The sequence below is a fragment of the Bombus impatiens genome, unplaced genomic scaffold (genome assembly GCF_000188095.3).
Source record: "Bombus impatiens unplaced genomic scaffold, BIMP_2.2 scf_1274, whole genome shotgun sequence".
NCBI lineage: Eukaryota > Metazoa > Arthropoda > Insecta > Hymenoptera > Apidae > Bombus > Bombus impatiens.
Window position 1 is genome coordinate 343,288 of NT_177693.1, and position 12,793 is coordinate 356,080.

The 12,793-nt window shown below is 28.6% G+C and overlaps 2 protein-coding genes across 24 annotated transcripts; one reads left to right on the plus strand and one right to left on the minus strand.

The window, feature by feature from the left end:
• The first annotated feature begins 227 nt into the window (after positions 1–227).
• On the plus strand, positions 228–9,791 carry LOC100744506 (vinculin). Of its 23 annotated transcripts, none has more exons than XM_033323788.1 (22): positions 228–543; positions 650–1,014; positions 1,796–1,903; positions 1,985–2,130; positions 2,240–2,516; positions 2,603–2,803; positions 2,883–3,123; positions 3,211–3,443; positions 3,576–3,596; positions 3,746–4,112; positions 4,184–4,612; positions 4,711–4,802; positions 4,875–4,968; positions 5,297–5,341; positions 5,689–5,808; positions 5,981–6,052; positions 6,578–6,610; positions 6,729–6,853; positions 6,928–7,167; positions 7,248–7,338; positions 7,497–7,532; positions 8,705–9,791. In XM_033323788.1, the coding sequence occupies exons 3-22, from the start codon at positions 1,844–1,846 to the stop codon at positions 8,872–8,874; spliced, it is 3,093 nt and encodes a 1,030-aa protein (XP_033179679.1). In that variant the 5' UTR covers positions 228–543; positions 650–1,014; positions 1,796–1,843; the 3' UTR covers positions 8,875–9,791. The 23 variants fall into 23 exon arrangements, with proteins under 23 accessions (XP_033179679.1, XP_033179677.1, XP_033179678.1 ...); XM_033323786.1 differs by having other exon boundaries at positions 654–1,014; XM_033323787.1 differs by having other exon boundaries at positions 657–1,014.
• A 1,037-nt stretch (positions 9,792–10,828) lies between these two features.
• On the minus strand, positions 10,829–12,615 carry LOC100745071 (transcription initiation factor TFIID subunit 8). The gene is made up of 5 exons (XM_003493601.4): positions 12,363–12,615; positions 11,739–12,025; positions 11,460–11,610; positions 11,197–11,340; positions 10,829–11,116 (listed from the first exon to the last, which is right to left on the minus strand). Exons 1-5 carry the CDS (start codon positions 12,490–12,492, stop codon positions 10,953–10,955), a joined length of 876 nt encoding a protein of 291 aa, XP_003493649.1. The 5' UTR covers positions 12,493–12,615; the 3' UTR covers positions 10,829–10,952.
• Between the last annotated feature and the right edge of the window lie 178 nt (positions 12,616–12,793).

The following is a 12,793-nucleotide window of genomic DNA, read 5'->3' on the forward strand; positions in this document are numbered from 1 at the left end:
ATAGCTTATACGGAACATTTTTATGTAGATCTTGGTATAAAAAGAAAAATCTTTATTATTATTAAATGTTATACTGCTCAAATTTCATCAGAATTTCATATCATTTAAAGTGCATGCCAAAAATATTCAAACTGATTCACAATTTGTGATGTATCAAGATCAAAGCAAGGCAAGAATACGCAATATTCCCTAGATTTCTATGTTTGTATCGATACAATTTTCTCGTATACAGAATCGTAATTCTTGATCATGAATCGTGATTCGTGATTCATCACTGTATAATTACTTACGTATTTTCTCATCCTAGTAGTACGTCGGATAAGTTACTTCGTGTCATTTCTCGAAATAGTTCTGTTTGGTTCTTGCAACGCATTGTTAATGTTTTCGCGTGTAATTATTTCATTAAATTTTCAAGCAAATTTGTTTCCTTTTCATACGTTCTAATAATCGGCATTTTTACGTTTTTTCGTAACAAAGGCAGCTAAGATGCCGGTATTTCATACAAAAACCATAGAAAGTATCCTCGAGCCTGTTGCACAGCAGGTAAATATATTTATATTTCAATATTTTAATTGTTATATTTATAGAATCATCACTAACTTTGTTATGTTTCCAAAAATGTCATGGATATTTCTTACTTGGAATGGAGAGAGAAGGATGAAGATAGAAGGAGACAGATTTTCGATAAAAGGAATTCATTAATTTCATCTTTAAAAATAATTCACTTGTCATAATATAAGATATGTAGTAAATGTTTTTCATATGTTTTATCTGATCTATTTGTAAAATATATTTATATAATTTAAGATCTGTCAAACTAGAATTATTTGTTAAAAACATAATATTTAATACATGTTATGAAATTTATAATTTTGATTTTATGCCATTAATTATTATGAATGATGTTATTATCATGGTAAACCTGCCAAGTGACTTGTCTTTCTTTATATAGAACTATGACATCATTCTACAAATATAGGGCAGGGATACTAAATTCATCTTTAGATCTAAAAGGTTGGCTATATGAAATTCAATCCTAGTACAGACATTATGAAAAATCATGTTATTTAAACTAAGATCATTCTGTATCTCTAAAAAAGGACATGTTCTAGTCTACCAATCATTAAACCATCCTACACATTATACATATGAAATTACTAATGTCCTCTAAATTGATTGTCTTTCTGAATATGCTAATTTAGATAACTCCAATGTTAATGTAAGATAAATATGTATATAGATATATTTATTAATTATACTAATCGATTATAGATATAGACATACTTAAAGGTATAGATTATACATTGTAGATTATACTAATCGATTATAAATATAGATATACTTATAGGTATAAATTATACAATATAGATTATACTAATTGATTATAGATATAGATATACTTTTAGATATAGATTATACGATATAGATTATACTTTCAATTATACTAATGTACCCAAAAATTATTTAGAATAAATATATTTTTCTTTAGAATTATTGTATATTGTCAATTTTTAATATTTAATTGTTTTATGTTAAAATTATATGATATATTTAAATATATAACAAATATTTATAATTATTTGGAAATTTCATTTAGAATTAAGCTTTATTTATATGTTGTTCAGATATAGATTAAATACTTTTTTTAATACGTGTTTATATGACAAATGTTTGTTTATATCCTAAATATATGAAGTAAACGTAAAAAGATTATAAAAGTTACATTATTAACCTAGATAAATTTTTCAAAACTATTTCCTAAAAATTTTGTGTTATTGATGTTTGCATATTGCAGGTTTCGAGACTTGTCATCTTACATGAAGAAGCTGAAGATGGAAATGCAATGCCTGATTTGGGAAGGCCTGTGCAAGCAGTTAGTATGGCAGTGGCAAATCTTGTTAAGGTAAGTTAGTCTTTTAAACTAAATTTACTTTAGTAAAATAATTTCATCATTTTTCTTTAAATTTTTTATTGATATATATAGGTAGGAAAAGAAACAATTAATTCTTCTGATGATGCTTTGCTTAAACAAGATATGCCTGCTGCTTTACAACGAGTTGAAGGAGCTTCACGTCTCTTGGAAGAGGCATCAGCTATGTTAAAACAAGACCCATATTCTGGACCAGCTAGGTATCGAAACTAAGACAAAATTCATGTTATAGAGCTGCTGTTACATAATCTTACAAAGTTAAAAATATTTACAAAATATATTGAGATAAAAATGTAATCTGCTTATTAGGAAAAAGTTAATAGAAGGTTCACGTGGGATCCTTCAAGGAACTAGTTCCTTACTTCTGTGCTTTGATGAAAGTGAAGTACGTAAAATTATTAGGGAATGCAAAAGAGTATTAGATTATTTGGCAGTAACAGAAGTTATTGAAACAATGGAAGATTTGGTTCATTTTCTTAAAAATTTAAGTCCTTGTCTCAGCAAAGTATCGAAAGAAGTGAGTGCTCGTGAAAAAGAACTAACTCATCAAGTACATAGAGAAATTCTGGTACGCTGCTTAGAGCAAGTAAGTACAGAGATAATAGATGTTAATATATGATATAAACTGTATTGATGTTAGTAACAAGTATTATAAATTAAAATATGTAATAGGTAAAAACACTTGCACCAATTCTCATCTGCTCTATGAAAATATTTATTCACATTATTTCTCAAGGAAGTAAAGGAGCAGAAGAAGCAGCTGAAAATCGTAATTATTTAGCTGGCAGAATGTCAGATGAATTAAATGAAATTATTAGGGTATTGCAACTTACTACATATGATGAAGAAGAATGGGATGCTGATCAGTTAACAGTGTGTATCAACTATTAAAAACTTCAGTATGGTATATAAAATTTGAATATATTTTGATATCTTTATTTCTCTTTTTAAGGTATTAAAGAAAGCACAAAGTGCTATAGAATCTAGGATAAGAGCTGCTTATGATTGGTTAGATGACGGACTTGCTTTGCGAGGTGGAGTAGGGGAAAAGAGTCTTCGTCAAATAGTTGAACAAGCACAACGATTGGCAGAAAGATATCTCCCACCTTCACAGGCAGAACCATTGCAAAAATTAACTTCACAAATTGTTACTATGACCAATGCACTTTGTGAATTAAGACAGAATGAAAAAGGTTTATATAAACATACTTATATCTGGGTATAAAATGTGTTTTGTGAATTTTTTGTACTGATTCCTTATGATATTTTTATTTTCAAAGGAACTACACCGCAAGCGGAAGCTTTAGCGCGTGGTATAAAAGAAAAAACAAACGAACTTCGCAATGCTATTGCCTCTGCTATAGAAGCTGCTGATAAATCTGGTACCACGCAAACTGCTCACACAGTTGCAGGTCGTCTAGAACAGGCGAATAAATGGCTTCTTAATCCACAACATGATGATAAAGGACTTGGTCAGAGAGCTATAGCTTTAATTATACACGAAGGAAAAAAGGTACATAAATAAAATATTACATTCTACTGTTTTTTCTTTCTTTTTGCTATCGAATGTATGGGCATGTTATAACTATATGAATCTAGAAGTTTATCATTTAATTTTAATAATTTAAATGCCGCAAATGGGAAGAATCAGCAACACGTAGCAAGCGTAAGTTACGTGTGCAATTTGAGTATTCCTTCTAAATGCTAATAATAAAAACTTAATTTAATTATTCTGTTGGTATCACGATATTTATATATGCGACGAACTTCTAACCTTTTTCATGTTTATTAGTTGATTTATGTTCTAAACACTAGGTTGCCGAAGGTCTACCAGGAATACATAAAGCAGAAATTCTACAACTTTGCGATGAAGTTGACAATCTCTCTCATCAACTTGGAGATTTATGCGCTCATGGTCAAGGGAACACACCTCGTGCCCAAGAAATCGCTCGTCAATTGTCGCATAAGCTGTATGAACTGAAAAATAGAATACAACAAGCCGTTGTGTCGAGAGTAGTCGAAGATTTCATCGATATAACGACGCCTTTAAAACAATTTACGGACGCCGTATTAGCTCCGGAAGGCACTTTAGGTCGCGATCAAAATTTCAATGATAAAACCCATGCTCTTCAAACATTTTCCAATAGGGCAGCAAAAACAGCCAGAATGGTGGCTGCTGGTGGTATGTGGATATATTATTATTGTAGTCCTATCATTGTTTTACTCATATAATAGAATTTATTTAAATCTTAGGTAGTGGAGGTAACAAAAAATTGGCGGAAGCGTTAACTGCAAGTGCTTCGCAAGTTGAATCTTTAACACCGCAATTAATTAATGCTGGACGAATTCGAATGACTTATCCGGACAGTAAAGCTGCGGATGAACATTTTGAAAATTTGCGACAGCAATATGCAGAAACAATGCAGAGAGCACGTGCATTATGCGATGAAGCAACTGATAGTGGAGATTTCATTAGAACTTCTGAAGAACAAATGCAAAAGCATTCGTTCCTATGTGAGGAAGCTATAGCAAAAAGTCATCCACAAAAAATGGTTGACAATACAGCTGCCATTGCTAGATTGGCTAACAGAGTAATACTTGTGGCAAAACAAGAAAGTGATAATAGCGAGGATCCTGCGTTCATTCAAAGAGTGAATCAAGCTACAGACATTCTCCAAAATAGTAAATGATACACAATAATATCACATGAATTATTTAATTAAATTCTTTTAAATATATTTAAGTACTATCTAAACTTAATAAAAAATACTTCTATTTAGGTGTTGCTCCGATGGTCCAAGATGCAAAGTTAGTTGCGATTAATATTAACGATAGTAATGCAGTTTCTCGTTGGAGAGAAAGTAACCGCTCAGTGAGTAGTATAAAACATGAATCAAGTTTTAATCATTGTTGTAATCAACTTATTTATTGTTATCTATTGTAGCTTTTGTCTAATGTTGGACAAGTCCGTAAAGCTATCATAATTCAACCAGATCTAATACCCCCACCAGAGGTATCGCAATTACATCTTAATGATGGTAAGTGTATAAAATTTTTTTGCACATATTCTTTCATGTTTTGTAAAAATGGGACTTTGGAAATAGGTACTCGATTTAGTCACTTAACAAATTTATGTTTTCTTATAGTTTTATCTTCACAGTATATTTACTCATGCTTTAAGTTAGTATTTAAAACATTTACCTTAAGTTATTTATCTCATTTTTCTATCCACTTATAATTCTCCAACAGTTATATTTAATTATTCAACGAGATAAATAAAATTCGCTTGTTATAACATATTTTCTTAGGCAAAGTTCAAACATTTGCTTTATTGTAACACAAAAGTTCTTAACATATTTCTTCCAGAAAAACAATTGCCAAGCCGTCAATATAATTACTTCATAGACAAAGGTACTATACACCTGCATAAAGATAATTTATGCATGATTAATTATCTTTATATTATTTATTATATTATTATATTTATTATGTTAGTTATATTATTATATCTAAATTAAATTATTATTATTATATTAATTAAATACTGCTTTTATGACTTCATTAGATACGCATAACTGAACAGTATTAATAAATCAAGAATATCATGTGTAATACTACATTCATTTTATAACTTAATATTAATATTTAATGAGCCACATGGTATCTGTTTAAGAGAAATAGGATATCTCAGTATAATATTTTATTTTATAATTTTAATAAAAAATGAGAATATTTTTAAACATTTATTTAAATGCTAGTTGGTGAACCTTTAAGAAATCAACCATCGCCAAGCAATCTATGTGTTGTCAGCTCCAATTTAAACACAAATAAACCTCAACATCGCTCTATCAGCCCATTACCAAAGTGGGCACGTGAAGGTATTTACCATTATTTGAAAAGAAATCAAACAAGAATGTACTTTTTGATTCTTTTTTCTTCTTATATAGTATTTTTAAATATCTTGCTTCAAAATGAAAATAGATATATGAATTTCCAAAGCATTTGTTCTTGAAAGTCAAGACATAGAAGTAATTACTTTTTTTTTATCAGGAGATAACCCTGATCTCCTATATCAAGAACTGGCTTCTGACAACGAGTTAGAAAAATCAGTTCACGATGGAGGTAATTCAAAATTAGTATTTTTGAGGACTGAAATTGCAAGTGTCTAGTGCTCAAAATTCTGTTTATCCATGGGAGCAAAGCATGTGTATAATGAAATTGAATATATATTATTTTGTATAGCATCTTTTTAACAATGAGGTTTAAAGAAATAAAACATACGTAATTTTAAGTAAAAATAGAAAAAATCTTTTATTTACTGAAAAAATAATAGCGCATTGAACTTATTTTCGTTGAATTTTATAAATATATGTATACTAACAAATATCTAAAAAAAATCATTGTATCAAATAGTTTATTGTTTTTTACAATTTTCATGATATTTCTTCAGTTAATAAATTTACTTTTCATTTCTCTATACTAACAATTGCATTCATTGTTTTAAATAGTTAATATAAGTGTTAATTTTTCTTTTAATGCATTGTATAGTTGTCTTGTTTATTGGTGCATGTTTTACTATGATCATATGACATTAATATATAATTTTAAATTAATATGTGTTTATATCTTTAATGCTACGTGGAATAGTAGGCTACTACTATGATTATGGTAATAATGATGGTAATTATGAAATGTGCATTGTTTTTATGTATATTAAGTGCACAATGGTTGTATTGTCAAAGAATTTATTATTTGAGAAAACTTATCATTCTTACATAAATTATTATAATTTACACAGAAGTCGTCCCACCGCGTCCTCCTCTGCCTGGTGGAGATATTCCGCCTCCACGACCTCCACCACCGGAAACGGATGATGAGGATGAAATGTTTATGCACGCACCGCAGCCTAATCAGCCTATAATGGTATATTCAATTTATGTTTTAATTCTTTATTCTCAAAAATGCAAGATCGACGTATCATTTTAGTAAAATTTCAGATGGCTGCTCATGGCTTGCACCAAGAAGTACGACAATGGTCAAGCAAAGACAATGAAATTATTGCTGCTGCGAAGAAAATGGCTATTTTAATGGGTCGATTATCAGGTTTAGTTAGGGGAGAAGGTGGTAATAAACGGGATCTGATCGCATGTGCTAAGGCCATTGCAGAAGCTTCTCAGGAAGTAACTCGTTTAGCTAAGGAATTAGCTAGAGAATGTACCGACAAACGTATTCGTACTGTATGTATATAATTTATTTATTACGATTTATATTATGTTATACAGCTAAAATTAATATTTTTCGTAAATTTGTTTTATAGAATCTCCTTCAAGTTTGTGAACGAATACCTACTATAGGTACACAATTAAAAATATTATCTACAGTGAAAGCTACAATGCTAGGTGCACAAGGTACACTATACAAATTGTTTAATTTTCTATACATAACAAAACATATTTTAATTATCTGAGAATAGAATATTAATAAAAAGTCATAGAATTTGGGGGAGTTCTATATTTTAAAGAATCACTTAATGAAAACAGCTATTAATGACATTTTTTATACATAGAGACGCTCCCCACCTGGGAAGAGTTGATGCTTTATGGTAAAAATGTTGATAAATTATGCTTGATGTTTTTATCATTCTCTTTAGAGTTTCTTTTATTTAACTGTTTGAATATTTCACAGTTTTGCATTTGCATTACAATGCATGCATATTTTAGTCTTCCCCAGAGTATACTATGAAAGAATTTATTACATAAAATTTAGGAACGTTAAAAGAACGTATAAAAAAAATGTACTTACCCAACGAATTATAAAATGTATAATTGAATTTTTTAATTTTCTAATTTTCAATTTAATTATTGATGTGTTTGATATGCCCTTACTCATCACGATGTAGACGAATTGATTGGCTGCAGTAAGTTAATGAAATAAGTATAAGTTAGCATAGAAAATATAGTTAAAAAAGTTAATACGTGGATATTAATGTTGTGTATATTTAAAAAGCAACATTGTACTCTAAAAGATATACATACTTCATATACATATAATACAGTTCATGATTGTAAACTGTTAATATTAATTTAAATTAGTCTAAAGTTCCTACTTTCTATTTGTATCATTCATCTTATCTTAATATTGTTATATACATTTTACATACTTCATCTTTTTAGCATGATATTTCTTTGTTTTTACACGTTTTCTTGTTTCTTTTCTATTACATGTGTGTGTATGAACACGTACATACACTATTTTTATATGCTAATATTAGCATCTATTATTCATATATTTGCATGTATTTTCCAACATAAATGATAAATTCATTATGTATAATATTATTCAATTATTATATTCTCACACATTCCTTATTACAATTGCAAACAAAAATTTTTTTATAGCACGCATCACATATATGTTAAGAACTGAATTTTCATTACATTAAAGTTGCTCATAGATTATTTCATTATTGTATTTCAGTATTGTATGTACATTAATTAAGTAATGTAGTATATATTTTATAGATTTTAATATGTAGTAGAAGTGAATACTTTTATTTTTTAACACATTCTTTTTAAAACTTTTGTGAAACAAACTTAGACCAAATTAGCACAAATACTATCTCTTTTTTAATTAAATATTTTGGTGTAAATGTTTTATTGTATTTTAACTTTTGTTACTTTCTTCTGTCTGGTAATGGAACATGTTAAAAACTGATTTTTTTTTATTTTCAATGTTTTAAGTTTATTTAATATCTAATTCACATCTAAACTATAGGTACAGAAGAAGATCAAGAAGCAACAGACATGTTAGTTGGAAATGCTCAAAATCTTATGCAAAGCGTAAAAGAAACTGTTCGTGCTGCAGAATGTGCCAGTATAAAGATTCGTACCGCATCTGGTATGAAATTACGCTGGGTGCGACGACAGCCTTGGTATCAGTACTAAGAAAAAAAATTGCTATAATGAAAATAAAATGTAACAGATGGGTAAGACTTCTTAAATATTAGATACATTTTGACTGATTCCACAATATATGTCATGAAAAAGTGTTCTAACGAGGAATAACATCCAAATTTTTAAAATTGATTTTAACAGTGGAATACATAATAGAATCCGAAAGGTACTGAGTATTTTTATTCATGATGGATTTTCAGAAATAAGCATCATATATTTTAAAAAGTTAGGTAATTGTTAATTTTTGTAATAATTGTGAATAAGAAAAATATATATATATAATCTTTAAATTTATACAGTTTTATATAATCAAATCCATTTTAGATGTTTGAATGATATTCCCCAAAATGTTCAATAATATAAATCTATAATTGTATAATTTATACTTCTAAATGTACTGACAAATGCTGTATTCATAATATAGAAGTTATAGTTTATAACATAACAAACGAGCTAGTGATTAATATTAAAAAAATATTTCTTTCGGATTGAGAAACATATCTCAGTCGTTAAAAAATATAATCGAAAAGTATTTTCAGATGATATATTGAAGGGAATGCTTAATTAACAATTTTCAGAGTCTATCTCTCTTATATAGTTTCATTAAGAATCAGAGAATAGGAAAGTAATATAGAGATGATAGAGCTTATGCCTTATACAAATTATCAATTTGCTATATATTTTTGTGTATACTAGCAGTAAGTGTACTTCCATACGCGCTCATACGCGCACACTCACACCTATACATACATACATCTGTCAGCCTAAATCAGCACAATTAATAAGAAAACGAATTTTTGTCTACATTCATTGAAATGCCATATTAATTCTAGTATGATGATAGTATGATGTATTTTTGCAAAGTGAAAATGCGCGAATATAATTTTAATAGGTGCTATTTACCACAATATACATGTAGAAAATCTTACATGCAATACTACCTATAACAAGGAAATCTATTTTTGTAAGTTTTACCTAATCATCCTTTTTAACACGTTCGTCGCCACGTCGCACATATTCGTGCAACGGGTATACTTCCGTGGGGGCCCCGTCACCGACGTATGGTGACGCTCCTCTTGTTCGAGTTAATTAAATATACAATATTATATATAGGTTATACAACATAAAAATATTAAAAATACATTGTATCATATTTTTTATTATCATGGCTTCCTCAATATTCGAACTCGATGAAATTCTATTTATAATTTTTTTTCTAAAATTCACTACTTCGTCATCACTACTCTCCTCACTTTCAAATATATTTTCACACTGTTTACTGAACATTTTGAAGATGAAAAAATCACTGATGTGCGTCTCACAAGTATGCTTCTCAACTAAATTAAAGATCTGAGATATCTGCCATGAGATCCCTCGGAATACTCCAGCTGGAAAGTTTATAGCTTTCTCCATTTCAGAACTAAATATATTTGTTGGAGATGAAAGAACATCGGGATTTCCCGTCTGAAATGTTGAGAAAACCCCCAATACCCTAGTCCAGACTTTTACTATAGCTACACTTAAGTAATAAAAATAAGAAATAATTTTAATGTTCCAATCTGGCTTTATGACGATGGGTTCAGGCTCGAAGTGACATAGCAGGTCACTGGACGTAGCCACGGTCGGATTTGGGCCCCGCAGGAAACATAGCCGAAATACGCTGGGCGACGAACATGTTAAAGGATTTATATAGCTGTCTCTGTATTCTTACCTTCTCCAAAGTGGTGCTATATACGTGCAATATAGATCTGATATACTGAAACATAATGTAAGAGTAAATAATGTAAAACCAAATATGTATGTGGAATCAATTTAATATATACCTTAAAGAAAATTGTAGATTTAATATTAGCGTAAATAATTTGTAAAATGAAATCATGGAATATTTATAGTATGTAATATTCATTATGGTAATATGATTTAAAATAATTTTATATAAAGCTACTTATAATAAAGATTAATTTTTATTATGCAATACAAATACAAATATTACTTTATAATATACTATTATGTACACAATATTAACATAAGAAATAATAAAATTAACAAAATCGTCACCATTAAAAATTTCATTCAAGAGAATCCCTCTTTATCGAATGTAATCCAGGAACTGAGACTCCTGGCATTTTATTTTTTGGTATCTTCCCAGGTCTTAAGTAAGGATTATCTATAACATCTTGTTGTGTTGTAGTTTCTCCATTTTGTTCAACATCTTCATTTTGTCCTTTCATACCTATAAAAATGTAAAATATTATGAATTCGTTTTTAACAAAGAAGTAAATTTTTTCATATCTATTTAGAATGAAATAAGACCTTCTTCTGATTCTTCTCTTTCTTGCTCCTTTCTCTTTTTAATTGGACTTGGTTCAAATTGAAAATCTTGATCGGTTTCAAAAACTTGATCTTGTGGAAGGAGTGCAGAAAGGTAACTAGGAAATTGTGGTTTACATGATATTACTGAAAACAGAAATGATAAAATAACAATACTGAAGATTCAATTCTTAATTAAATGTACATTACTTGTATAGAAATATATTAGTTTTCCTGAATCAGAATTGTATGAGATTTCTACTTACATGGAAACATACTATTATCTTCTGTTAAAAATAGACTATGTGTATCTCCAGTTTTTGCAATGAACCTTGTCAAAGCTCTTTCAATATCACGTTTTTGTGTTGCTGCTTTTTCTCTTATTGCTTCATATTCTGTTACTGGCTGTTTATGCGTCTGTTTATAAGTAAGTAGTGTAAGTAAAAACTGTATAATTAAAAACTTCTGCACAATAAATATCTCGAAGTAACTAAAAATATTAATAAATATATAAATTGCATAATATTTTCATAAATGCTCTTTACCGGTGTTCTAATGTATGCATGCGGATCAGGAAAAGGTGGTAAATAACTTGGTATATGAGATGGATGACTTTGTTTCACTCCAGCTTGCAAAATATTTAACTGCTTTGATTGAGTTTGTTGTTGAAGCTGAGGCAAAACTGTTCTGTTAGCCCTCTTGCCATAACTTTCCAGATTATCTAATTTTATACCCATATTTATTAATGCTACTATAACATCTGCAATGAGTGGTTCCGTCCTACCAGACAGTTCACAGTAATTTCTTGCAGACTCTCCAACCTCTATAAGAACTATAAATAATTCATGCATATATTACAAATTTATCAAGTAAGATTTAAATGAACTATAATATCTTATAAATGATAAAATCAATATAAGAATGATCTTTTGAATGTTTGTTCATTTTCACAAATGATTATTCATTATGTTATCTTTTTCACAAAACCAATAAAGTAAAATTAAAGTAATAATAAATATTCATCTTCTTTATCACATCTGTCAATGGAATCAAAACATCTATTTAGGAAGAAGGTAAAAAGTAAAAAGTAATATATCAAAGGAAATATAAACAATTAAAATTTTGAATAAGAAGAGGTTAGGGACTTTAGAATTAATTGAAATTTTTACAAGACTGTAACATTTCTGTGAGAATTTCTAATGCTTGCTTCTCACAAGTATCGTAACCACATTCCACTAGAATGCTACAAACTACATGATTCAATATTTTTCTTCGCGTATTTGTTGTTTGAATGTCCATGTTGTTTGGTAGTAACAAATGTTTGGTGATTACAAACTACTACATATGTACCTACATATGTATAAGCACTATACACTAGAAACTCAAAATTATTTCAAAATAATGTAGAACATAACATAATTAAAAAATTTAATAAATACGCTTTTTTTATATGCATTATTTCTATTTCAATATATTTATTTTTAATAAATTAATATATTCTATGATTAAACATTTAACGTTTAAAAAATTTATAAACTAGTTAAACCGTTTTAAAAAAATTATTTATTTTTTGTATGAAACACATGCAAGTAGAAGAGAA